Source organism: Sarcophilus harrisii, chromosome 1 (assembly GCF_902635505.1).
Source record: "Sarcophilus harrisii chromosome 1, mSarHar1.11, whole genome shotgun sequence".
Lineage (NCBI taxonomy): Eukaryota > Metazoa > Chordata > Mammalia > Dasyuromorphia > Dasyuridae > Sarcophilus > Sarcophilus harrisii.
The window spans coordinates 663,781,652-663,805,115 of record NC_045426.1 but is presented as its reverse complement, the minus strand read 5'-3'; the positions used below and the strand labels follow the sequence as shown (position 1 = coordinate 663,805,115).

General features: G+C 43.9%; 1 protein-coding gene across 4 annotated transcripts in view; it reads right to left on the bottom strand.

Annotated features, from left to right (window-relative positions):
* The window catches only part of APC2 (APC regulator of WNT signaling pathway 2), a 68,857-nt gene that overhangs the window by 16,812 nt on the left and 28,581 nt on the right, over positions 1-23,464 (bottom strand). For all 4 annotated transcript variants that reach the window (XM_031948060.1, XM_031948059.1, XM_031948062.1 and 1 more), the window contains exons 2-10: positions 14,579-14,743; positions 13,916-14,006; positions 11,868-12,087; positions 10,917-11,025; positions 9,724-9,837; positions 9,292-9,393; positions 6,746-6,844; positions 6,128-6,503; positions 5,677-5,772 (exon numbers count right to left, since the gene is read on the bottom strand). In XM_031948060.1, coding sequence (XP_031803920.1) covers positions 5,677-5,772; positions 6,128-6,503; positions 6,746-6,844; positions 9,292-9,393; positions 9,724-9,837; positions 10,917-11,025; positions 11,868-12,087; positions 13,916-14,006; positions 14,579-14,725 — 1,354 coding nt within the window. In that variant the 5' untranslated portion in view covers positions 14,726-14,743. The remainder of the gene's footprint in view (positions 1-5,676; positions 5,773-6,127; positions 6,504-6,745; positions 6,845-9,291; positions 9,394-9,723; positions 9,838-10,916; positions 11,026-11,867; positions 12,088-13,915; positions 14,007-14,578; positions 14,744-23,464) is intronic.

Sequence of the window (23,464 nt, the reverse complement as noted above, 5' to 3'; positions counted from 1 at the left end):
GTGGCCTGGGCCTCTGAGGGCTTCCAGCTTCAGGAGCATTGTACAAGTATTATTATCCTCATGTTTACAAATCAGGAAACAGATTCAGTTTAAGCAGTTTTCCCAAGATCATACAGCAAATTAACAATATTTAGGACTTGAACCTTTCCTGTTTCTACTGTACTATTTGGCCTTTTTGCCATAATCTGCCTTTGCTCACTGTTCCTGGATGTGGAGGTAACTACCCCATCTGTTTCTCCTTCTATCATCATCGAATGCCTGGCCCAGCCTGAATTACTCCTTCTCACCATTGTCTTGTCTCAAGGGAAACCCATCCTGGCTCCTAACCCTGCATTTTTCATCAGTCCAAAATTGAGACAGGTTATTGACCTCCTACCTATATTTTACAGGTTTTCAACCCTTCTCCACCTCTTACCCACCCTCTACTCCAGCTGAAGTCCTTACTTTGTCATTTTATTATTTTTAAGAAATTGTTTATTTTTGACATTTATTTTTATAAGATATAATCTCCCTTCCTCCCCTCACCCTTCCTCAAGACTGAAATCAATCCAATATAGGTTGGTCATGTACAATCATATTAAACATATTTCCACCTTAGCCACAGTAGTCATAATCCACATTACTCTAAAAGAAGAATCAGAACAAAAGGGGAAAACCACGAGAAAGAAAAAACAAAGTGGAAATAGTATGCTTCAATCTGCATTCAGACTCCAAACTTCTTTATATGGAGTATCTGGATGTAGATAATATTTTCCATCTTGAATCATAGAATTTGAAGATCTTACTTTGACTTTCCTGAAAAAAACTGAGGCCATTTGACCTGAGCTCCTTTCCCCCATACTCTCCTCCTTTTCCCAAGTGTGTTCCTTATACCAAAGTCTCCAGGAATATACTTGCTCCTTCCCCTCTTCTCCATCAGACTGTCCCCTCAATCATTTCCCCCAAATGTCTAATTTTCAACCTTTCCCTATCAAGTGCTTCTTTCCTCACTGCTTTCACACATATCCAAGCCTCCCTCATCTTTAAAAAACCTTCACTTTGGCAAGGAACTGGAAATTGAATGGATGCCCATTAGTTGGGGAATGGCTGAACAAGTTATGGCATATAAATGCAATAGAATATTATTTTCTATAAGAAATGATCAGCAGGATGATTTCAGAAAGGTCTGGAGAGATTTGCATGAACTGATACTAAGTGAAATGAGCAGAACAGGAGATCATTGTACATGGCAAGAACAAGATAATGTGATGATCAACTGTGATGGACTTGGCTCTTTTCAACAATGAGTGATTCAGGCCAATTGCAATACATTTGTGATAGAGTGAGTCATCTGAATCCAGAAAGAAAACCATGGGGACTGAATGTGAATCACAACATTTTTTTTTTCATCTTTGTTGTTGTTGTTTGTTTGCTTTTTTCCCTTTTTAATCTGATTTTTCTTGTGCAGCATGATGAATGTGGAAATATGTATTGAAGAATTGGACATATTTAACATATTGGATAGCTTGCTGTCTTAGGAAAGGGAGAGGGGGGAAAGAACAGAGAAAAATATGGAACACAAGGTTTTGCCAAGGTGAATGTTGAAAACTATCTTTGTGTGTATTAGGAAAATAAAAAGTTATTATTTAAGACAAAACAAAACCCAAAAAACCCTTCACTTTATGTTGAAAACTATCTTCCTATCCCTTTCCTTCCATTCTTGACCAAACTCCTTAAGAAAACCGTTTATACTTGCTACATTCCTTTTTCCTCGGCCCTTTGCCCTCAGTCTGGATTCTGACTTCATCACTTCATTGACTGAAACTTGTTTTCTCCAAACTTTAAACAATTTCCCCATTGCCAGCCTGGCTGACCTTTTCTCAGGCCTCATCCTCCTGCTTTTGACACTACTGATCACTTCAAGCTCCTTTGCTAGCTCATCATTCACATCATGTCTCTTAACTGAAGAAATCAAGGCTCCATCCTGGTCATTCAGTCAATAAATATTTTTCAGATGCCTATTATGTGCCAGACACTCTTATAAGTGCTTCATATACAAAAAAAGTAAAAGTCCCTGCTGTCAGGGAGGTTATATTATATTATTATTAATAATTACATTATATTAGGGGAGCTACCACATAAATGACTATATGCAAACTACACAGGATAAATTCTAGAGAATAAGTGGAGGGAAAGCACTACAATTAAAGAGGAATTTGGCCTCAGCCACTTCCTAGGTGGGTGACCCTGGCAAGTCATTTAACCCTGTTTGCCTCAGTTTCCTCATCTGTAAAATGAGCTGGAGGAGGAAATGGCAAAGCACTCCAGTGTATTTGTCACCAAAAAAAAATCCAGAATGGTGTCATGGGGAGTCAGACATGACTAGAAAATGACAACAACAACAGAATGTGGGATTTAAGCTGAAACTTAAAGGAAGTCAGGGAAAGCAGGAGGCAAAGATGAGAAAGGCATTTTGGGGGAATGGACAGTTAAATTGCCCAGAGTTGAGAGATGGAATATCGTTTTCTAGGAATAAAAAAGGGGCCAGTGTCGGCATGTCAAAGAGGATGTGAGGTGACATAAGGTGAAACAATTTTGGAAAGATATGTGGGGGTTAGGTCATAAAGGGCTTTGAACATCAGAGTATTTTATATTTAAACTTGAGAGTGACAGGGAACCACCGAAGTTGTTTGAGTAAGGGGGGTGACATACTCAAAAAACTTGCTTTGTCAATTTAGTGCAGGATGTCCTGGAGTGAGGAGAACCTCGAGGCAGGTAGACCCACCAGTAAGTTACCACAATAGGCAATGAGTGCCTGCCCCAGAACAGTCATGATATCAGAAGAGAAAAGGGGACATATATGAGAGATGTCATCAAAGTAAAATTATCAGAAGTTGGCAACAAATCGCATAAGGAGTTGAGAATGATATCTGGTTTGGGAGTCTGAGTCCCTGGGAAGATGGTGGTATACTCAATAATAATAGGGAAGTTGGGAAGAGGAGAAAGCTCGGGGGGGGGGGGAGGGAAGAAAATGAGTTCAGTTTTCATGCCCTTCTTCACTTCTCCCTCTAACACAGAGGTTCTTAAACTAGGATCCAGGAACTTTTAAAAAAGATGACTATTTTAATATAATTGGCTTCCTTTCTATTCCTCTGTATTTTTTACTTCATTCATTAAAAAACATGGTTCTCTGTGGCAATCCAGGACAATTCCAATAGACTTGGGATAAAAAATGTCATTCATATCCAGAGAGAATCATAGAAAATTGTTTCTTTCTTTCTTTCTTGTGGTTTTTTTCTCTTTTGGTCTGATTTTTCTTGCACAACATGACAAATAGAGAAATATGTTTAAAAGAATTGTGCATATATATAATCTATATCAGATCGCTTGTTGTCTTGGGGAGGGGGGAGGTAAGGAAAGGAAGGAGAAAAAGTTTGGAATCCAATGTCTTACGAAAATGAATGTTGAAAACTATCTTTACATGTATTGGGGGAAAATCAAATATTATTGAGAAAAAAATAGAAAAAACTTCCCACAAAAAACCATGATTCTGAAAAGGGTCCATGGCTTTACCAGATTCACTGCCAAAGGGATCCTGGATACAACTCAGCTCTGCATCCTCTGTCTCAGTAATCTCATTAGGTTCCATAATTTAACTATCATCTCAATGCATATGCTATATGCATGTCTATATATATTTATAGAAACATTCATATATACATATGTATATGCACATAATAGCTAATAATAACCAACATTTATATAGCATTTACTAATTATCAGGCAAAATGCTAAATGTTTTGTAATTATTATTTCAATTGATGCTCCTAACAATCCTGGGAGGTAAGTGTTGTTATTATTATAACATTTTACAGATGAGAAAACTGAACATTAAGTGACTTGCCCAAAGTCACACAGCTAGGAAGTGTCTGAGGTTAGGTTCAAGCTCAGGTTTTCTGAGCCCAGTGTTTTCTCCCCTGTGCCAAATAGCTGTCCATATACATAGATCCCCTATAAGTGTGTCACCTGTACAACACACATATAGATGTGTACATGCATGTGTACTTGTCTCTTATCTGAGCTTCATTTGTGCACCACCAATTGCCTAGTACTGAATAGACTTGAGACATCTCTAAGTTAACATGTTCCAAACTGAATTTCTTCTATTTCTCCCTTTTTGTTTCCTTGTTTTGGTCAAAGGTGTCGTCATCCTTAGTCTTCCCAGATTCATAATTTCCTCTTTCTCTTTGCCTCCTCCCTCTCCCAAGTCTTAACATTTCCACCTCCACAACAGCTCTCACGTCCAGACCACATCCCGCTTTACATAGCCCCTTGTTCACAACCTCAGGAGGTAGGTGTTATTATTTTCCAATTTTATAGATAAGTAACTGAGCAGACAGGCATTTAGGTGACATGCCCAGAGTGATACAGTCACCTCTTGCCCTGATTATTGCCACAATCTCCTCATTGGTCTTGCCTTGAGTCTTTGAGGACATTCCTGATCCCTATTCAGTAAACTCCAGCGGCTTCCTATTATAAAAAAATTTTTTGGGGGGAGGGGTGAGGCAATTGGGTTTAAGTGACTTGTCCATGGTCACACAGCTAATGAGTGTTAAATTATGAGACTGAATTTGAATTTAGGTCTTCCTGAGCTGCTCTGCCCACTGGGCCATCTAGCCGTCTCTTTATTTCATCTTAATATTAAATATAAATGCCTATTCAGCTTTCAAAACCCCTCATGCCTGGAATATATTCTCTCCTTACCTCTGCCTTGTTAAGTCCCTTCTCAGAGGAAGCCAGAGTACCATCTTCTTTTTTTTCCCCCCCCGAGGCAATTGGGGTTAAATGACTTGCCCAGGGTCACACAGCTAGAAAGTATCTGAGCCATATTTGAACTCAGGTCTTCTTGACTTCAGGTTTGTGCTCTATCCACTGGGCCACCTGGCTGCCCTCCAAATACCATCTTTTGCAGGAAACCTTTTCTTGTTCCTTCTACCAACAGCTAGTACCCTCCCTTCCTCCTAGACTACTTCATGCTTAATGGCATTGTATTTATTTGTATTTTATTAACTTTATATTTATCCTGCATACATATAGATATATGTGCATATCTGTTAATTTACATATAATCTCTTTTTACCTCCACAGACTGATCACCATACTATATATGTGTATATCTATGTCTTGATTTTTGTCTCTCTCTGTGATAGGGATCATTTCATTCTTTGTATTGGTATCCCCATCACCTCATGCAATGTCTGGCTCATAAACAAGCATCTAATAAATGCTTTTGACTGGCTGATGCTAATCGGTGTTATCTCTGTTTGGCTAGCAGACTACTAGTCAGTACCCTCCAAATTTGGCACCTTGGGACAAAGCCCCTTCCACCCTTCCTTAGTTAGGGTTCTGCCTACTTCCTCCACCACACAGATGAAGATGAAAATGGTCCTCCCTCTTCAAATTTCTCCTAGCACTTTAGGAGATTCTTCTGTGTGAGTGTAGGGGAGGGTGGGCGTCATCCACCAATCCAAGAAGGAGCCCAGTCCTTTCCCATGGCTTCCCTCCCCTCAATCCCTCCCCTGCATCAAGCATGGAACAAGGCCTTTCCCAAAGAACAGCTGACAGATCTCCCAGCACCCAGCAGTGAACCTGCTATTGTCCCTCCCTCCCTCCCTCTCCTCCTCCCTCTACACCTACCAAGTTCATTCATGGCTCGGCGGTATTCCTCATCAAAAGAGAGTTTCATTACTGCACATGTGGCCTGGCAAATCTGTGGTTCAATAGGTACGGGCCCTGGGAGGAGGGAAGGAGGAAGGAGAAGGTCACCCAGTGCTCAGAGGCAGGTGTGGAAACTGAGTCCCAGAGATATACAAGTCAATAGTAATTATAATTTCTGACATTTTCAAAGCATAAATGCTTTCTCCCAAGTGATCCTGTGAGGAGGATGGGGCAAGAGTTATTATCCCCATTTCATAGATGATATAACTGAGGCTCTTGCCCCTGGTCACCCAACAAGGAAGAGTGTAAGGCAGGACGTGTCAATGACAAGGCTGGAATGAGACCCCAGATCTCATGGCTCTTTCCAGCAGATACCTCCCCTTCTGGGCCCTCCACATTCTAGCTGCCTCCCCATCCTCTGCTCACTCACCAGCACCGCCCTCGGGGCCCTGGCCTCCATCTTGGCCCTGCATCCGAAGCCAGTCCCAGCAAGTCTCACAGTAGGAGCGGATCTGCTCCAGCACATGCAGCACGCGCATCTCCTTCTTGGCCTGGCCCTCGTCGGGCTGGGAGAAGATGATGTTGTGGAGGGCCGCATTGGCCCGCATCCGGGCATCCTTGGCCCCCTCGGCGGGGCCGGCCTCTCGGTCAGCGTCATGGAGGATCTGCAGCAGGAGCGGCAGGCAGCCCGAGCGGCGCATGGCCACGCAGCTCTCCTGGGAGCTCGACATGGCCAGCAGGGTGCGGGCCATGTCTTCCTTGTCCCTCGTGGCCAGCATGGACAGCAACCAGAACACCACCTCCACCTGGGGTCCACCAGTGGGCTCAGTCTCAGATGAGGATTCCTCCACATTCCCCCTAGATCCCACAGTCTTGCTCTCCAGCCCACCCAGACACCCTGAGAACCCATCCCCCCTTTTCCCCCCAAGAGAATTTCTCTTGGAATCATTTCCGGCTGCACGAACCCAGACCAGCTCTCACAGCCCTGCTCAACCCAGGCCTTCTTTGGTCCAGTTTTGGAAGTGTGGGTTGGCTTGTCATGGCTTACCTTGCTGTTGCTGAGTTGGCTGGTCCCATCTTCTGGGTGGGTGGGGGCTTCTGGCTCCCCATCCCCCTCTGCTCCCGTTGGCTTTATCCCTAGGAGGGTCTGAGGGAAGAAGGGGACTTAGGTTCCATGTACTGCCCTCTAACATGGATATGCCATGGGATCCTTCCGGGGCTATCTTCGCTTCTCTGTCTCTCTGTCTCTGTCTCTCTTTCTCTGTCTCTCTCCCTTTCCATTGTCTGTCTGTTTCTCAGTGTCTCTCTTCCTCTTTCTCTTTCCCCCTCTCTCTGTCTCTGTCTCTCCTCCTCTCTCCCTCTCCTCTCTGTTTCTCTGCCTGTCTGTCTCTCTCTCTTTTGTTTCTCTCTTTCTCATCACATCAGATCCCATGGGGTCAGTTATGACCTCTACACAGATCTAAAATCTACTCAGCCCTCATCCCTCTCCTGACCTCCAGACCTAGATCATCAACTAAATATCCGATGGATCTCTCTAGCTCTGTCCGCTTGGCAACTGAAACTTATTTTGTCCAGAAGAGAATTCATCATCTCCTTTCAACAGACAAGACCAGCCCCCTCTTAGCTTCCTTGTTTCTGTTAAGGGACCAGCATCCCTCTGGTCTCCCAGATTTACAACCTATGAATCATTTTAAACTCTTGACTCTCTCACACTCAACCAGCTCTCCAGTCTCCCTTTATTACACTCTCATTTTCATGTCCTCTTTGCTCATAAAAGGCATTTTTCCAGCCTGGGCCATTGTCACCTCTCCGGAATCATCCCAATAGACCCTAAATGCACCTTCTATCTCTCCCCGTATGGCTGCCAAATCATAGAGGAAGATATAGATACATGATATATATAAAATCATCTATTATATATTGAAGCAGCTAAGTGGCACAATGATAGAGAGCTGAATCTAGAGTCAGGAAAACCCATCTTACTGAACCCCAATTCAGTCTTAGACATTTAATTAAGCTGTGTGTCCCCGGGCAAGTCATTTCATCCAGTTTTCCTCAGTTTCCTTCCCTGTAAAATGAACAGGAGAAGGAAATGGCAAACTGCTCCACCTTCTTTGCTAAGAAAAGTCCACAAGGGATCATGAAGAGTCGGACACAACTTAAAATAACTCAATAACAACATATATACACATACATAACACATCTGTATCTAAATTGTCTCTCTATCTTGTCTAGGCTAGAAGTACAATGGCCAGTCACTGGCCCAATCCTACTGGTGTTGGGTAAGGAAGCTTTACCCTGCCCTGTCTTGGACCTAAATGAGTTTATCCCTCCCACTTCTGTGCTCATGGGGCTTACTATAAATGGGTGCAAGTAGGACAGACACCCTGTAGTAATCTTTAGTGTCTCCTGCCACTCAGAACTCCCAAGTTCAAGTGATGCACCAGCCTCAACCTCCCCTATAAGCAGGGATTAGAGATCTGAGCTACCATAAGGGGCCCAAACTGTATCCCTAAAGCTAAAGATGTGCTGATAAATGTTTTGAAAATAAACTGGCTCTCCAGCAGAAGGGGAAAAAATGTACCCACAGAGAGAATTTTAAGTTTAGGGATTTGATTATTAATACTTTTTAAAGTCTAGACAATCAACAAAACCATCAGGCCCTGATTGGTAAGGACTGCTGACTTTAGAGGTATAAATGAATATTTAACAACCAGCTCTCATTCCCTAGCTGGTGCCACGCACCCCTGCAGAAGCACACATCAGACCCTGTCATCCCCCTGTTTAAGAAACTTCAGTGGTTTCCTGTAGCCTCTAGCAGAACCTATAAATTTCCATTTGGCATTTAAAGCCCGTTGCAATCTGGTTTCAAACTATATTTATAGACTTATTTCCCATACTCCCCCTCAATAACCACTGCAGTCAAATTCACCCACTCCCAGCTCCCTGCCCATCCCACCTCCCTCCTGGGTGCCTTTGCACAGGTTGTCCCCCAAGGCCTGAAACCTCTCCTTCGGGGGTTCTTTCTCCTGGAACCCTCAGCCCCTTTAAAGTGACATGTTCCACAGGCTGCCTTTTCCTGATTTCCCCAGTTATTATGGCTTCTCAAAAAACGACTTTGTGTTATTTCATATTTACTTACACGTTCATTCATGATGTTTTTCCCCAGTAGAGTGTAAACTTCCCGTGGGACAAAGGCTCTTTCATGTTTGCCCTTGTGCCTAGATCAGTGCCTGGTATACAGTAGGCACTTAAACATGTTTATCAAATTGCATTGCATCTATACACGTGGATACACGTACCCTGCACTAATTGGACGAGGTCCTAGCTCCCTGCCCTACAGTTCCTGCCCCAAAGGGTCTCCCCTCTCCTCCCTGCCCTCACGATGCCAACAATTCCACCATTAGACCTTATCTATTTGCACCTCCCTGGTAGTCTGGAAGGTGGGAGTTGACGTCTGGGGCCCGGGCTACTTTCATTACCCCCGCTCCACCCTCCACGAGCTCAGGAGCAGCCAGAAAACACTGACGACCAGACTGGCGCGGGGAGGTGAGGTAGGGTCTCCTGAGCTTGGACGTCACCACCCCTCGATACCTGGTGTTCTGGCTGTGGCTGCTGCGCCCGCTCCCGGGTCTGGGTTTGAGCCTGGGCTTCCGCAAGCTCCTTCTCAATCTGTTCCAGGCGAGAGGCTCGGATCTACAAAGTAAAATGTGGAGCTCGGGTCTATCTCCAAGCCCCCCAACCCTAACTCGGGCTCCGCCCCCTGGCCACACGCCCAGTCCAAGACCCAGACCTTAGGCACTAGCTCCGCCCAGCTCCTGACTCCAGGTGCCTTCAGTCCCGCCTTTGCCTCGGCTCCCTCCGGGCCCTGGCTCCGCTGCGGCCTCAGCCCGGCCCCGTCCTCGACCCTCTGCTCACGTCTGGCCCTCCCCTACCTTCAGTCCCCGGTACAAAGCTCTTCCTGGCAATACGGGGGCTTATAAGGGTGGAGGGAGGTCTTTCTGGGGTCAGGTCCCCGGTCCCCACCTGAGCTCTCTGCACCATCTCGTCCGAGGTCCCGAATCGCTCTTCCATCAGCGCTCGGATGTGCTGAGCTTCAAACTCCAACTGCTGCCGGATCAGGTCTGTCTGCATGGAAAACTGGAAGGGATACAACAAAAAAGGAAAATGACAAATTGCCGCAGATCTGTGGGAAAAGGAGCTCTTTAACCATTTTGGGGGAGCAGTGTCCAACCCAATCATTTTGAAAAGCAGCTTGGAGCTAGCCCCCAAAGCTATTAAGCTGTGAATGCCCTTTGCCCCATACTAGATATGAATCCCAAAGAGGTCAGATAAAAAGGGAAGGGACCTATGAGTATAAAGATACTTAGCAGCTCTCTTTGTAACAGCAAATAAATGAAAATTGAGGGGATGCCCATCAACAAGTTATGACATATGAATGTGATGGGATACTGTGATGCTGTAAGAAATGATCAAGGTATTGATATTTTACCGTGTATACATCTATTAGATAGCTTGCCATCTAAGGGAGAGGGTGGAGGGAAGGGGGCGGAATTTGAAATACAAGGTTATGCAAGGGTCAGTGTTGAAAGATTATCCGTGCATGTTTTGAAAATAAAAAGTTTTAATAATAAAAATTTTTTTTAAAAATGATGATGGGGATCATTTTCAGAGAAACCTAGGAAGACTTGTAGGAACTGATGCAGAGTGAAATGATCAGAATCAGGAAAACAATTTATATAGCAACAGTGATATACTAAAGATATTTAATTGTGACATTAATTGTAATTAATCAACACTATGATTAACTACAGCTTGAAAGGATGCATGATGAAACATATGATCCACCTCCAGATACAGAATTAATGGAACCAGAGCATTTTGAAACATATTTTCTTCTCTTTATTTTTTTTTTTGACATGGATAGCGTGGGAATTTATTTTGCATGACTCTACATGTTTATAAGGGGCTTTGATTTTCTTGCTTTCTTGATGGGAGGGAGAGGAAGGGAGATAATTCAAAACTGAAAAATAAAATAAAATAGAATTAAGACTGCCAAAAAAAAAAAAAAAACTGGGAGAGGGGATAAGAGTGAATTGGGCTGGGAGAAATTTCCTCCTCCCTCTCAGAGATAACAAGTGAACAGTCCAAGGCCACACAAGCCCCCTCCCCAACTCCCTAGATGTAAGATTCAAACCCTTGGGCCCATTCCTCCTCACCGTTTCTGACTGAGGCAGCTCATCCAGCCTCTGGGACAAGCTTTGGAGCTGCCCATAATACCAGAGTTTCTCTTGTTCCTCCTTCTCAATCTCAGCCAGCAGGAAACACCTGTTGGGAGATGGAGGGAACATAGTTGAGGGGGTCCACCAAAGTCCCCTCTCTCACCAATCCCCCAGTAACAATCTCAATTCTCTTCTCTATCACTATCATGATTTACAAAGGATTTTCCTTTCAACAAGCCTGGGAGGAAGTGAGTTTTAGACAAATGTCATTAGTTTAATTTAGCAGATAGAGAAACTGAGGCCCAGGGAGAAGGTTACATGGCTAGTAAAGTTTTGAGCTTCTGTACAATGCCCAAGATTTGAGATTCTGCCTTGTTTGAATATATTCCCCAACACCATTTTTTGGGCACCACAAGGCATACATAAAAATGATGCTGTTTGAGCTGAATTGAGTTGGCAGAAAACTCATGACAGAAGAGAAATGAGGTAAAGAGATAAGAAATAATTCACAGTGCAAATGAAGTCATATACTGAGGTGGGAAGATGGGACTAAAAATTAAAGTGAAAAATGGTTGCTATGGCATTCTCTGTTGATATAGAAGTTCTACAAATTCCAGAGACTCATTCCCAGCCTCTAAGACCAAGGGAAAAGATAAAAAACAGGAACTTGAATCACTTCTTTCTCCTTAAGACCTCCAGCATGTTCCCAGAGCCCTAGACCCTGCCCATGGCAATATTTAGAGGGACAATATTCCTGCTGCCCACTCACATGGTTTGAATGGAGAGCCTGAGGTCCCTGTCCATGGTCACACAACAAAGAGGATCAGAGAGAAAAGATTTGCTCAAGATAGGGGTAGGACCAGGACTTGACTCCGGGCCTCCTGATTCCAAGGTTGTCAATATTGGTCAAGACTCTTGAGGGGCCTCATCTTCTCTGCTCCCTCTTACCTTTCTTTGTCTAGCTCCTCCAGCAGGCGGACGGTGGCCCTGCTCAATTCTCCCAATTCTTCTCTTTTCTTGGGCAGCCCTTGGGCTGTGGCTGCAGGGGCAGCACAGTGCAGGGGGCTGCCCTCCGGGCTCCGGCTCCGACTCCGGCTGCCAGGTTCTGCAGCAAGAGCCGGTGGCTGAAACTTGAGGTTGTACAGGTTGGTGATATCCATCTGCAGGGCTGAGAGGGGAGAGGGAGGCCAGAATAGCCCATAAGCAGGGGCTCTGAGCTTCCCTTCACCCAAGGTCCAAGTAATGACTTCTTACTTGAAACCTTAGGAAGTAGGGAAAGGAAGGACATTCTCCCCATTGGATAGATGGAAAGAAAGAGCCCCAGAAAGGAAAAATACTTATTCAATACCAGATAACAAATGTCACAGGACTGGAAGCTGGAAGAAACTTTATATAGGTAGTTAAAGTCCTTGATTTGACTGACAAACTGAAGCCCAGATAATTTAAATGACTAATGAAGTATAGGACTGGGATTAAAACCACATCTTTCAGAAATGTTTTATATGAATACATATATATAACCTATACCAGATTACTTATTATAGTGGGGGGAAGAGAGAAAGATAGAATTTGGAACTCAGAACAAAAAAAAAACAATGAATAGTAAAAATTGTCTTTATGTGTAATTGGGGAAAAATAAAATAGTATTTTAAAAATTAAAACAACCCTATATATTTCTGTCCAGTACTCACACTAATATATCTTTAGTCTCTTCTTATCTACAAGTTACTTCCTACTATCTACATATATATTCAGGTGTCCTCTCCTTTAAAAAACCCTTCAACAGATCATACCAGTCCTTCAAGTTATGGTCCTACATGTCTCTTTCCTTTCAAAGCCAAATTGCTAGAAAAAGATGTCTACATTCATTGTTTCCATATCCTTTGATTTTATTTACATCGTTCAGTTTTTTTGATTGGCAAGTTTTTTAATGATTTGATACAGTGTTTTCTATCCCTGCTAAAGGTTTGTAATTCTTTTGAGATCTGTTGTATTTTCAGCACTTAGCATCATTCTTGACACTTAGTAAACTCAATAACCCTGTTAATTGATTGACCATGTATCTATTAGGGAATGGCTCTTATTTTACTACTGTTATTAGTAGTAACAATACTACTGTTATTGACATCAGACCTTTAGTAGACATATTTGATACTAAGAGAAATGAAGCTGTTGACTGAGGGGGGGGAGATTTCCCCACCTCCCTCAGTCAACAGCTTTACTTCTCCTAGTTGGATCATCTTTTGTTGGTTTGATATCATTCACTTCTCAATATGCTGAAATCTAATCTCCAACCTCAATTCAAGTACTCTCTAAAGTTACTAAATCCAAAGCCATCTGTCATGGAATTAATTAATCCCCCTCCCCCATGTTATACCTGTTGGAACAGCTGAGTTTTTCTCACTTGGATAGATTCTAGGCTCTCTATACACTTGTGTCTCAGTCTTCCTCCTTTACTCGTGTAGCATTTGACATTGATGACCACCTTCATCTGAATACTCTCTCCCCTCTCGGTTTTCTTGACACTGTTGTCTCACCTTGATTCTCTTCCTACTTACTTCCTACTGTCTGACTGCTCCTTCTCAGTCCCATTTATTAGATCATTACCCATGCTAACTGTGGGTATACTCCAAAACTCTCTCCCAGGACCTCTTCTCTTCTCTCTCTACACTTTTTCACCACCTCCAGTGGGTTTAATTATCTTCTCTATGCAATAACTCCCAGATCTACATTTTTAGTTACACTCTCTCTCAAGAGCTGTGATCTAGCATCCCCAAATGCCTATTTAAACATTTTAAAGCAAATGTTTCTCAAATTCAACATGTGTCTCCTCAGAACTAACCTGGAGTTTTCTACACTATACCTATTTCCCAGCTTGGTCCAATGCCTCAGGCTGATGCCTCCTGCTAGCCTGGATGCTCTAGAAAGACTGGAGTCTTTGTCGTACTTTTTTCCTCCAGACATGGGGTCCAGGGCTCCCTCCCACTCCGGCTTACCTTTCAGTTGCTCCAACAACTCAGTCCGCCCAGACGACACCATTGCTCGAGCTTCTTGCTCCAACTTCCCCTGAAGGTGCTTCAGCACCTCCTAGGAAGGAAAGCAAACCCCCGCTCAGTCCAGCTCCAGCTTTCAGATTGAGAGCTCACTCCTACCCTCACCTCCCCTATCATTACCACAGGCCCTGGGATCAAGGAAGATTGCTACCTAGGATTATCTATATTTTACAGATGGAGAGACTGAGGTCAGAGAGGAAGGAAGGGACAGTTCTTTCCAAACAGCTGCCTGTGAGTATGTCAGTTGGAATAGGGCTGAGTATCATAGGGTGGCAATAGCAATTGAATTCCATTTTACTATCTTCCCCCCCATTCATTTCCCCATTGCTCAGCTCTCAAAATTGTCCTCAGTGTGTCTTATAGCAACTTATGCTTCCTTACCATTCCACATCCAGACTCACCTCATCTCCTCTATTCTCAACCCACCCACCACTCAACTATAATCTCTGTCTCTATAACCCTTACATCCTGTCATCTGCTCCCACTATGGGTCCCATATCCCATATCATCCTGATGAACCATGGCTCCGATTCCATATCTATGGGACCTCATACCTCACACCCCAATGTCCCCGTTTTCCTAGGTTTTGTACCCCTTAGCCAATACCTTCATGTCAGAGGTCTCATTCTCCAGCTTTGACAAATGACTGGAGTTATCCTGGAGTTCTCTCCGCAGGTGAGTGTTCTCCCGGCTCAAGGCCTCCACCTGCCTCACCAGCTGCTCATAGGAAGCCGTTGGGCCTGGACCCGACATCTTTAGTTCCTCCAGTACCTGGGACAGAACCAGGGAGATATCGGTTGAAAATGAGTTTGGGATTGAGCAGCAACTCTAACCCACCGATGTTCTAATTTGTCACTGCTCATCTATCAAAAATCAAAGCTGAAAGGGATATGATCCGGTTCAGTTTTATTAATTAATCCCTTCACACAAGTAAGGAAATGAACTCCATGAGTTCATATCACTTGGCCCACAGGAGTAACATCCTTGAATCTTGAAAGAGCAAGAACATGTGATGGCTGCCCCACTGTCAGTGACAGCTGAAAGCTCATGGAGAGAGGTCCCTTAGGACAGGAGAAGAACAGAGTGGCCCTTGTGTCCAAAGAAGGAAAGAAACTACAAGCCAGTGAGCTTAACTTGGGTTCCTGAGAGCTCCCTGGGATGGATTGTTAGAGAAATGGTGGACAAATATCTAAAAAGGGAAGCAGTGATTCCAATGAGGCAGCAGGGTGTCCCTCAAGAACAGGTCATTCCAGACTAACCTCATTTCCCTTCTTGCCAGGATTATGAAACAAAGAGATAAGGAATATTCTGAGGCTTTCATTTACCTTGATTTTAGCAAAGCTTCTAAAAAAAGTATCTTACACTATTCATTTGGAAGACATTGAGATATACGGTTTATGGAGTCATACATAATTGGTTGAATGGCCAGCCTCAAAATCTAGTCATCTGTAGTTCAATGTCAACTTGCAGCAGATCTGCAATGTAATGCCTGGGGAAATCTGCGTGTCTCTTTAACAGTTTCATCAGCAATAAAGGCAAACATGACATGCTTATCCAATTTACAGATGACTCAAAGCTGAGGAAGATCACTAACACACTGTGACAGAATCAGAATCCAAAACGTTCTTCGCGGACTAGAGCCTTGGGCTGAATCTAATGAGATGACATTCTATGGTGACAAGTGTAAAGTGCTGCACACTTAGGTCCAAAAAATCATCTTCACAGGTTCAGAAGGGGATGGAAATGATTAGGCAGCTTTTTTTTTCCTGAAAAAGATCCTGGGCTTCTAATGGACTGTCAGTTCAATCAGTAGGAGTCGGCGGTATGGAGTGGCAGTCCAAAAGAGCCTAATATGATCTTGGAATACATTAAGAAAAGCTTTTGGGGAGAAGGAGGTGTTAGTTTCTCTATATTCAGTTTTGTCAGATTATAGTTACAATCCTGTATCCAGTTCTAGTGAGAATACTGGGACTTGAGCCAGGAATATTTGAATTCAAATTTGACCTCAGATACTTACTAGCTGTGTGACCCTGGGCAAGTCACTTAATATGTTTAATCAGTTTTCTCAACTGCAAAATGGAGATGATAATAGCACCTAACTCACAAGATTTGGTAAGGATCAGGAAAATTTTGTAAAAAGCTTTAAATATATAAACAGGTCCTATATAAATTATTATTCACTTCCCTTCCCCCTTCTATGAGCTACAGAGAAAGAGAAGCACATTGATAATCTAGAATGTCCAGAGGAGATCAGCCTCTGACTAGAGAGGCAGGGCTACAATATCTCTAGGATTTCTATTTAACGGGCCTCAGCACAGTCCTCTTCCAATTTCCCACCAGTTATACTGCTTTTGGACTTTTTTCATCATGCCCCCCTTGCCTGCTATCTCCACCTTGTTCTTCCTTCCTCCCTTTTCCAGCTCCCTTTCATGTGTTGTCTTCTTTTATTAGACTGTAAACTCCTTGAATATAGGGATTATCTTTGTTTTTATTTGTATTTGCATCTCCAGCACTTAACACAGTGCCTGGCACATAATAGGTGCTTAGTAAATATTTCTTTTTTTTATAGATGTAAAATATTTTATTTGTAAATGTTTATCCTCCAAATCTATTTCCACAAATTCCAAAACCCCTAACACTCTGTATACTTCAAAAAATTAAAAAAAAATTTATTTGCCAACATTAGGTACAGGACAGAAAAAAAATCCTGTAAAGACAAATACTGGTAGGATGTTGGAATATTGTGCAAGAGAAGAAAAATATTCAAGAAACAATTTCATGTAAATATTTTTTGAATGACTAACAGATTGATGAAGTTCCTTGAGTCTATGTTGTATAAGTATAAGTTGACAGAACTGGGGAAACTAGGAAAAACAAGAACTAAAGAAGACTCAGGAAGAAGAGAAGAGAGCTATCTTCAACTAATCTGACTTCAGAACTCACCCCTCAACTGAAATTGCTCTCTCCAAAGTTATCAGTGGTCTCTTAATTTCCAAATCCAACGGTCTTTTCTCAGCCCTCAATCTTTTTGACTTTTTTGCAACACTATGAATCACCCTCTTCCCCTGGATATTATCTCCTCTCTGAGTTCTTATGCCCTCCCTGTCTTGAGAGGGAGAATGGTACAGTGGAAATAACAGTGCTTCTGGTTCAACTCCCACCTTTGACACAATCTGTCTGACTTGGGACACATCACAATCTCCCTGGGAATCAGTGTCTTCAACTGTCAAAAGATGGGATTGTATTAAGTGGATCCTCCTACCTGCCTGATAGCTCCTTCCCAAGCTCTTTGCTGGTTCAGCATCCTGCCTCCTGACCATGGATATAACCCAAAGCTCTGTCCTGGGACCTCTTTTCTCTCCACACTTTCTATGGTAATCTTTTCAGCTGTTGTGGACTTAATTGTCATCTCTATGCAAATAACTCAGAGACTGATTGTTAAAATTTCAGTGTGAAGGTTTACACCCAGAAATCAGTAAACACTACAAATCAGGACTTGATTTATAATTTTATTTCTTGACTCAAGGATGGAAAGAAGTGTAAATAATGTGGATTAAATTCAAAAGTCTATTGTACATTTTCCCTCCCAGAGAATTGGTAGCTAAATTTATCAGAGTTTTATCTGTAGTGGATATTTCCAACTGGATGTGCTAGGGGCATCTCAAACTCGGCCTGTGTAAAACAAGAACTTACTCTTCCCCCACAAACCCACTTTTCTTTTGAACTTCCCTATTTCCAGGCACCAGCATTGTTCAAGTCGACTCAGTTCACAACCTCAGAGCCATCCTTAGTTCTCTCCACCTTCCAGAATCAATTGGTTGTCAACTGCTTTTATAATGGAGCAGCTAAGTGTCATGTTGGATAGAGTATTGGGCTTGGAATCAGGAAGAATCATTTTCATGAGCTCAAATCTGGCCTGACACTAGCTATATGGTCCTGCTTGCCTCAGTTTCCTCATTTATAAAACAAATTGCAGAAGGAAATGGCAAAGTACTCCAGTATCTCTGCCAAGAAAACCCCAAATGAAGTCATGAAGATTCAGACATGATTGAAAAAGACTGAACAACAGCAACCTCTATAGCATCTTTCCTGTCTATTCCCTTCTCTCCACTCACATAGCCATCATCCTCTTCTGGACTCTTCTCTCTGAGTTCTTATGACACAGATCTTTCTTGTTTGTGCCAAGAGAGACAGAAAGGCACAGCAGAAAAAGCTTTGATTCTGGAGTCAAAAGACCTGGGTTCAGATTTTCCCTTTGAAATGACTTCGGGCATACAACTTAACCTCCCTGAATCTTGTTATCTCTTGCCTGAACTATATTGCAGTAGCCTCCTAATAGGTTACTACTGCCTCCAGTCTTTTCCCCATTATAACTGATCCTCCACTCAGTTGCCAAAGCTGAGATCTAACCATCCTACTTCCTTACTCAGTAAATTCTAGAGATTCCTTATTACATCTCGGATTAAAAACATATTTTTAAAAATATAATATTTATTTATATTTATTTAAAGCCCTCCATAATTTGACTCCAACCAAATTGTAGGGGCTTATTATCACTCACTCATCATACATTCTTTGGTTTAGCTGTGCTGCCATTCTTGTGGTTCCTTATTTATAACACTGAATCTCCCTCCTCTGGACCTTTGACTAGGTTGTCCGCCATGTCGAAAAGCACTACCTCCACATCCTTTCTTCTTATGATCCCAAGCTTTCATCAGTTACCACCTCCTACTTGGGGTTTCTCCAGATGCCCTAGTTTCTCCTGCCACCTCCTGCCTCAAATTACTTTATTTTTTATATACATATTTTAAGTTCATTAATTAATTTATTTTGTATAACATTTTATTTCTCCTGATACATTACAAGAAATTTTTTAGCATTCATTTTTATAATATTTTGAGTTCTAAATTTTTCTCCCTTCCCTCCCCTTTTCTTAAGAAGGCAGTTTGATCTAGTTTTGCATACATGTTTTATATATTTACATAATGTTATCTCTTCTGATAGAATACAAACTCCTCAGGGAAGCATTTGTTTTGCTTTTATCTGTGTTCCCAGAATGGACAGTATCCTGCATACAGTAGTCACTCAATAAAAGCTTGTTTGTTAGTTGAAATATTTGGAGGTTATGTGGATTAGATTTATTCCATATGGCTTTAGAGAGCAGAATTAGAAACAATAGATAGAAACTGGGCCAGCTAGATGGTGAAGTAGAGCATCACTCGAGTTAAAAAGACCCTGACTTGAAATTGGGCCTCAGATACTTAACATTTACTACCTGTGTGACCTGGGCCAAGTCACTTAATCCTAACTGCTGAAGGAAGGAAAGAAGGAAGGAAGGGAGGAAAAGAGGGAAGGTGGAAGGGGGAAGGAGGGAAGGAAGGAAAGAAGAAAGGAAAGATGGAAGAGTGGATGGAGGGAAGGAGGAAGGGAAGGAAGGAAGGAAGGAAAGAGGGAAGGAAGGAAAAAAGGAAAGAGGGAAAGAAGAAGGGAGGAAAGAAAGAAAGAAGGAGAGAAAGAGGAAGGGAGGGGAAAAGAAAAGAAGGAAGAAAAAGGAAGAAGGAAGGAGGGAGAGAAGAAGGAGAGAGACAGAGAAGAAGAAAAGGAAGGAAAGAGAAGGAAGGAAGGAAGGAAGGAAGGAAGGAAGGAGAGAGAGAGGGAGGGAAGGAAAGAGGGAGAGAGGGAGGAAGGAAGGAAGGAAGCATGAATGGAAGGAAAGAAAATAGGTGGAAGCTGAAAAAATGCTTGATTCAGGGACAAACTTCCTCAGGATTTGAGCCATCTCCCACAAGTCTATGCTGGATGGCCACTTATTAGGCATATTTTTGTAGGGACGCCTTTTAGATATGGTTTGTAAATAAATGACCTCAGAGGTCCTTCCATGCTACAATTCTTTGATTCTTTTGATTTTCTTGTAGCCACTGGCCCGGGAGAGAATCGGGGACAATAGGCAAGGCTGGGGATTTGGGGCTGACAGCCTCCAGGGGTCCCCACTGGAAGGGCAGCTTGGCTTGGGGCAGCAAGGAAGGAGAGTCAGGGATGGTCGGCTTGGCAGCCAGAGATGGGCAACCTGACAGATGCACGGACCAATAATCTGACAGGTAGGCAGCCCCACGGTGCAGGCGGACAGATGGCCCGTGATCCCCTGGGGAGCAGTGGGGTTGGGGTCCAGCTGCCCCCTCAAGCCCAGATTTTCTGCTGTGGTCATCCTGGCCCAAGGCCGGCAGAGCCTTGCCCACACCTGCCCCCGCCCCCGGCCGATCCTTTGTTCCCTTTGGGTTCCTCCGTTCCTTATTGTTCTCCCCCCTCTTTGTTTTCATTCAGGGCTCCCTTTCCTCACTCTCCCAGACGATCGGATCGCCACCCCTCAGTCTTCCGCTCTTCTCCCTCTCGCTGGTTCCTTTCTTCCTCATTTATGTCTTTTTTTTCTCTTGCTTTCATCTGTCTCGGTAGCTCTTTGTCAGTCCCCATTCCTTTCTGTTTCTCGGTGTCCATCTCAGCTTGTGTGTGTGAGTGTGTGTGTGTGTGTGTGTGTGTGTGTGTGTGTGTGTGTGTTCCCCATCTGGGTTTCTCTGTTCCCTGCTTCTCTCTCTCCCATTTTACCGCTGTTCCCATCCCTTCTTCCCTGTCGGTCTCATCTCCTGCCTCTGCCTTTCAGCCTTCTCCTCTCCCCTTTGAGTTCCTCTTCCCAGGTCCCCTAAGCAGCTCTGCTCCTTCTGTCCTCCTCCTTGCTCCCTCGGTGGCTCTGACTCCAGCTCCATCTCCCTCTTTGTTCCTGCTGCATTTTCTCCCTGCCTTTGTTTTCTGCTCCCAGCGACACTGAAAACTCTCCAATTCTCCCCTCCCCCCTCCCCCCAGCAGCCCTGCCCCAGCCAATGAAGATCAATCTGGGACTTGTTCACAAGAGCCTTCCCTACATGGGACCTCAGCCTGGCTCCTCTGGGTCCCCGGGGCCCATGGCCAGCCCACCCCCACGAATCCCTCACCCAGTCAGTCCTCAGACACTCAGGGCTGCCTCCCCGTGCTGGACCCGTGCAAAGTGGCCCGGATTTGGAGTCTCCGATTCCCAAATACCTCAGCGGCCATGGCTGAACCAAAACCCCCCTTGGGCATCTCAGGCAGCTTCCGTTTGAAGCCCTCCAAGGAGGGGAAGCCCAACACCTCCAGAGATCGCCACTCCTGGCTAACTGTCATCATTAGGAACTTAGGTGACCTGTTCAAGTTTGGGCCCTAACATTCCCTAGCTGTATGACTGGGCAAATCATTGCCTCCTTCCCGCGCCTCAGTTTCCCTATATGTTACATATAGGACATTCACAGGATGTTGTTCAGAAAGGTCTTTGTAAATTCAAGGTGCTAGGATGCTACTCCTATTTTTAATCATTGGCAACAAATAGCTTTCGTTCCACAGACACTTAAAGGCCCCCAAAGTTCTCTCTTCACACTAGCTCCATGAGATAGTCAGTCAAAGAACAAGCATTTATTAAGCACCTTCTACTATATTCCAGGGACTAAGCACTGGGGTCATAAAGAAAGACAACAGCATGGCTCCTGTCCTCGCAAAGTTTACAGTCTGATAAATATAAGAGAGAGACGGATAAATGAAAGGTAATTTCCAAGGGGAGACTCTAATACCTGAAGGAGCCCAAAAACCTTCTTACTGAAAGCTGGGATCTGAAGTGTGCCTGCAGGGAAAGTGGTGCTGGGGTATAGAGGTGAGGAGGGAGGGCATGCTGGGCAGTGCAAGGGTGCAAGGATTAGGAGCTATATTTTAGAGAAGGGAGAACTGAAGCCCAGAGGAATGGAAATGACTTGTGTAAGGTCACACAGCTGTCAGAGCTGGGATTTAAATTCAGACCTTCTGCCTCTGGGCTCAGTGCCCTTTCTACTGGTTGTTAAAGCATTTCCTTAGCCCCATGCAACTCATAGTTTAGGAGTAGGAACAAGGTTAAGACAAAGGTGCACACACATGTAATGTCAGGTAGGATGAAGTCTGAGAGGAGACAGAGAAAGTGAAATAAAAAAGAGGGGAGAGAGAGAAAGAAGGGAGGGGGAGAGACAAGAAGAGCCAGAAAAAGAATGAGAATGAGCAAGTGAGTGAGAGACAGAAGAGACAGAAATTGAGAGAGAGAGGAGATAGAGAGGACTGGAAGGGAGGGAAGGAAGGGAAGGAGAGAGAAAAGAGAAAGAGAGAGGGGAGTGGGAGAGAAAAGATCAAGGGGACTTTCAGGAAGGGGACTTGAGCCTCCAGAAGAATGTTAGAGGCAGCTAGATGCTGCAGTGGATAGAGAGCTCTGGGTCTGGATTAGGGATGACCTGAGTTCAAATGTGCTCTCTGACACTTACTTTTTGTGTGACCCGGGACAAACTGTTTAATCTCTGCCTGCCTTAGTTTCCTCAGTGGAAAAATGGAGTAATACAGAACCAGCCTCCCAGGGTTGTTGTGAGGATCAAATGGATAATATTCATAAAGTGCTTAGCACAGTGCCTGGCTCATAAAGAATATTTTTAAGGAGGAATGGTCCAGGTGGAGGTAGGAGTAACCAAGTGCCTCTTACACAGAGGCAAGAATGGGTCAGGTCGGGGGGTGGGAGCAGTGGGGTACAGCCTAGGGGCCCAGGGTTCACATCAATTGAAGGCTTTTGTCTCCCCTTCTTCCAGATCCCAGTGGGTTCCCTGAGCCCACTCTGGCTTCATTGGGACATCAGGCCACAGGCCATGAAGGAGGCACTGAGGCAGCCCCTGGCTGGGCAGAGTCAGCTCATGCTCTCTTGATAAGATCATTAGGGTTCATTCTGAGTTTTATGTCATGTCTCTTGAGGTCAAAGATTAAACCTAAGACCAGTGAACAAAGCACAGCTCACTGGCCCCCATGGGACACAGGCTTCTTTAGACCAGATTCAAGAATCTTTTTTTTTTTTAATTTCCAAAAGGCTTCTTTTCTTTCATAAGATCCCTAAGAACTCCCAGCTCCTGGGCCTCTCTGGGCACACTCTACAGTGCAAGATCTAGAAATGTCCAGCTGGCTCTGTCCCCTACCCTGAGCAAGAGCCACTCCCATTGCTAGCTGCTAGTTTAGCTTCATTGAATGTCCAGCCCAGGCTTTGATTTCCAGTCCTAACTCCCAACCTTGGGAGCTTCCACCCTCATCCTGCCTGACACAGGTTTCAGAGAGGGGAAGACACTCAACCTAGGAAGCTTCAGCTCTCTTGCTCCCCAAACCTTCCACCCGTTCCTTCTCCTCACCCAACTTTGAGGTTGTCACCAGAGCCAACAAGATCTCAGTCAGTCAACAAGCACATTAAGCACCTAATATGAGCAAGACTTTACCTGAGGGCAAGAAGTGTCCCAAAGACTGGTGACTCCTTCAACAGCCTTCCCACCCACTTCTCTGACGTCCAGCTTCCACCAGTTTGAATGTGGTAGCATCATGCTTTACTTTGGGATGTCTCTAGAGAGATCCCTACCACACAGATAGAGAAGGGGGAAGTTATCA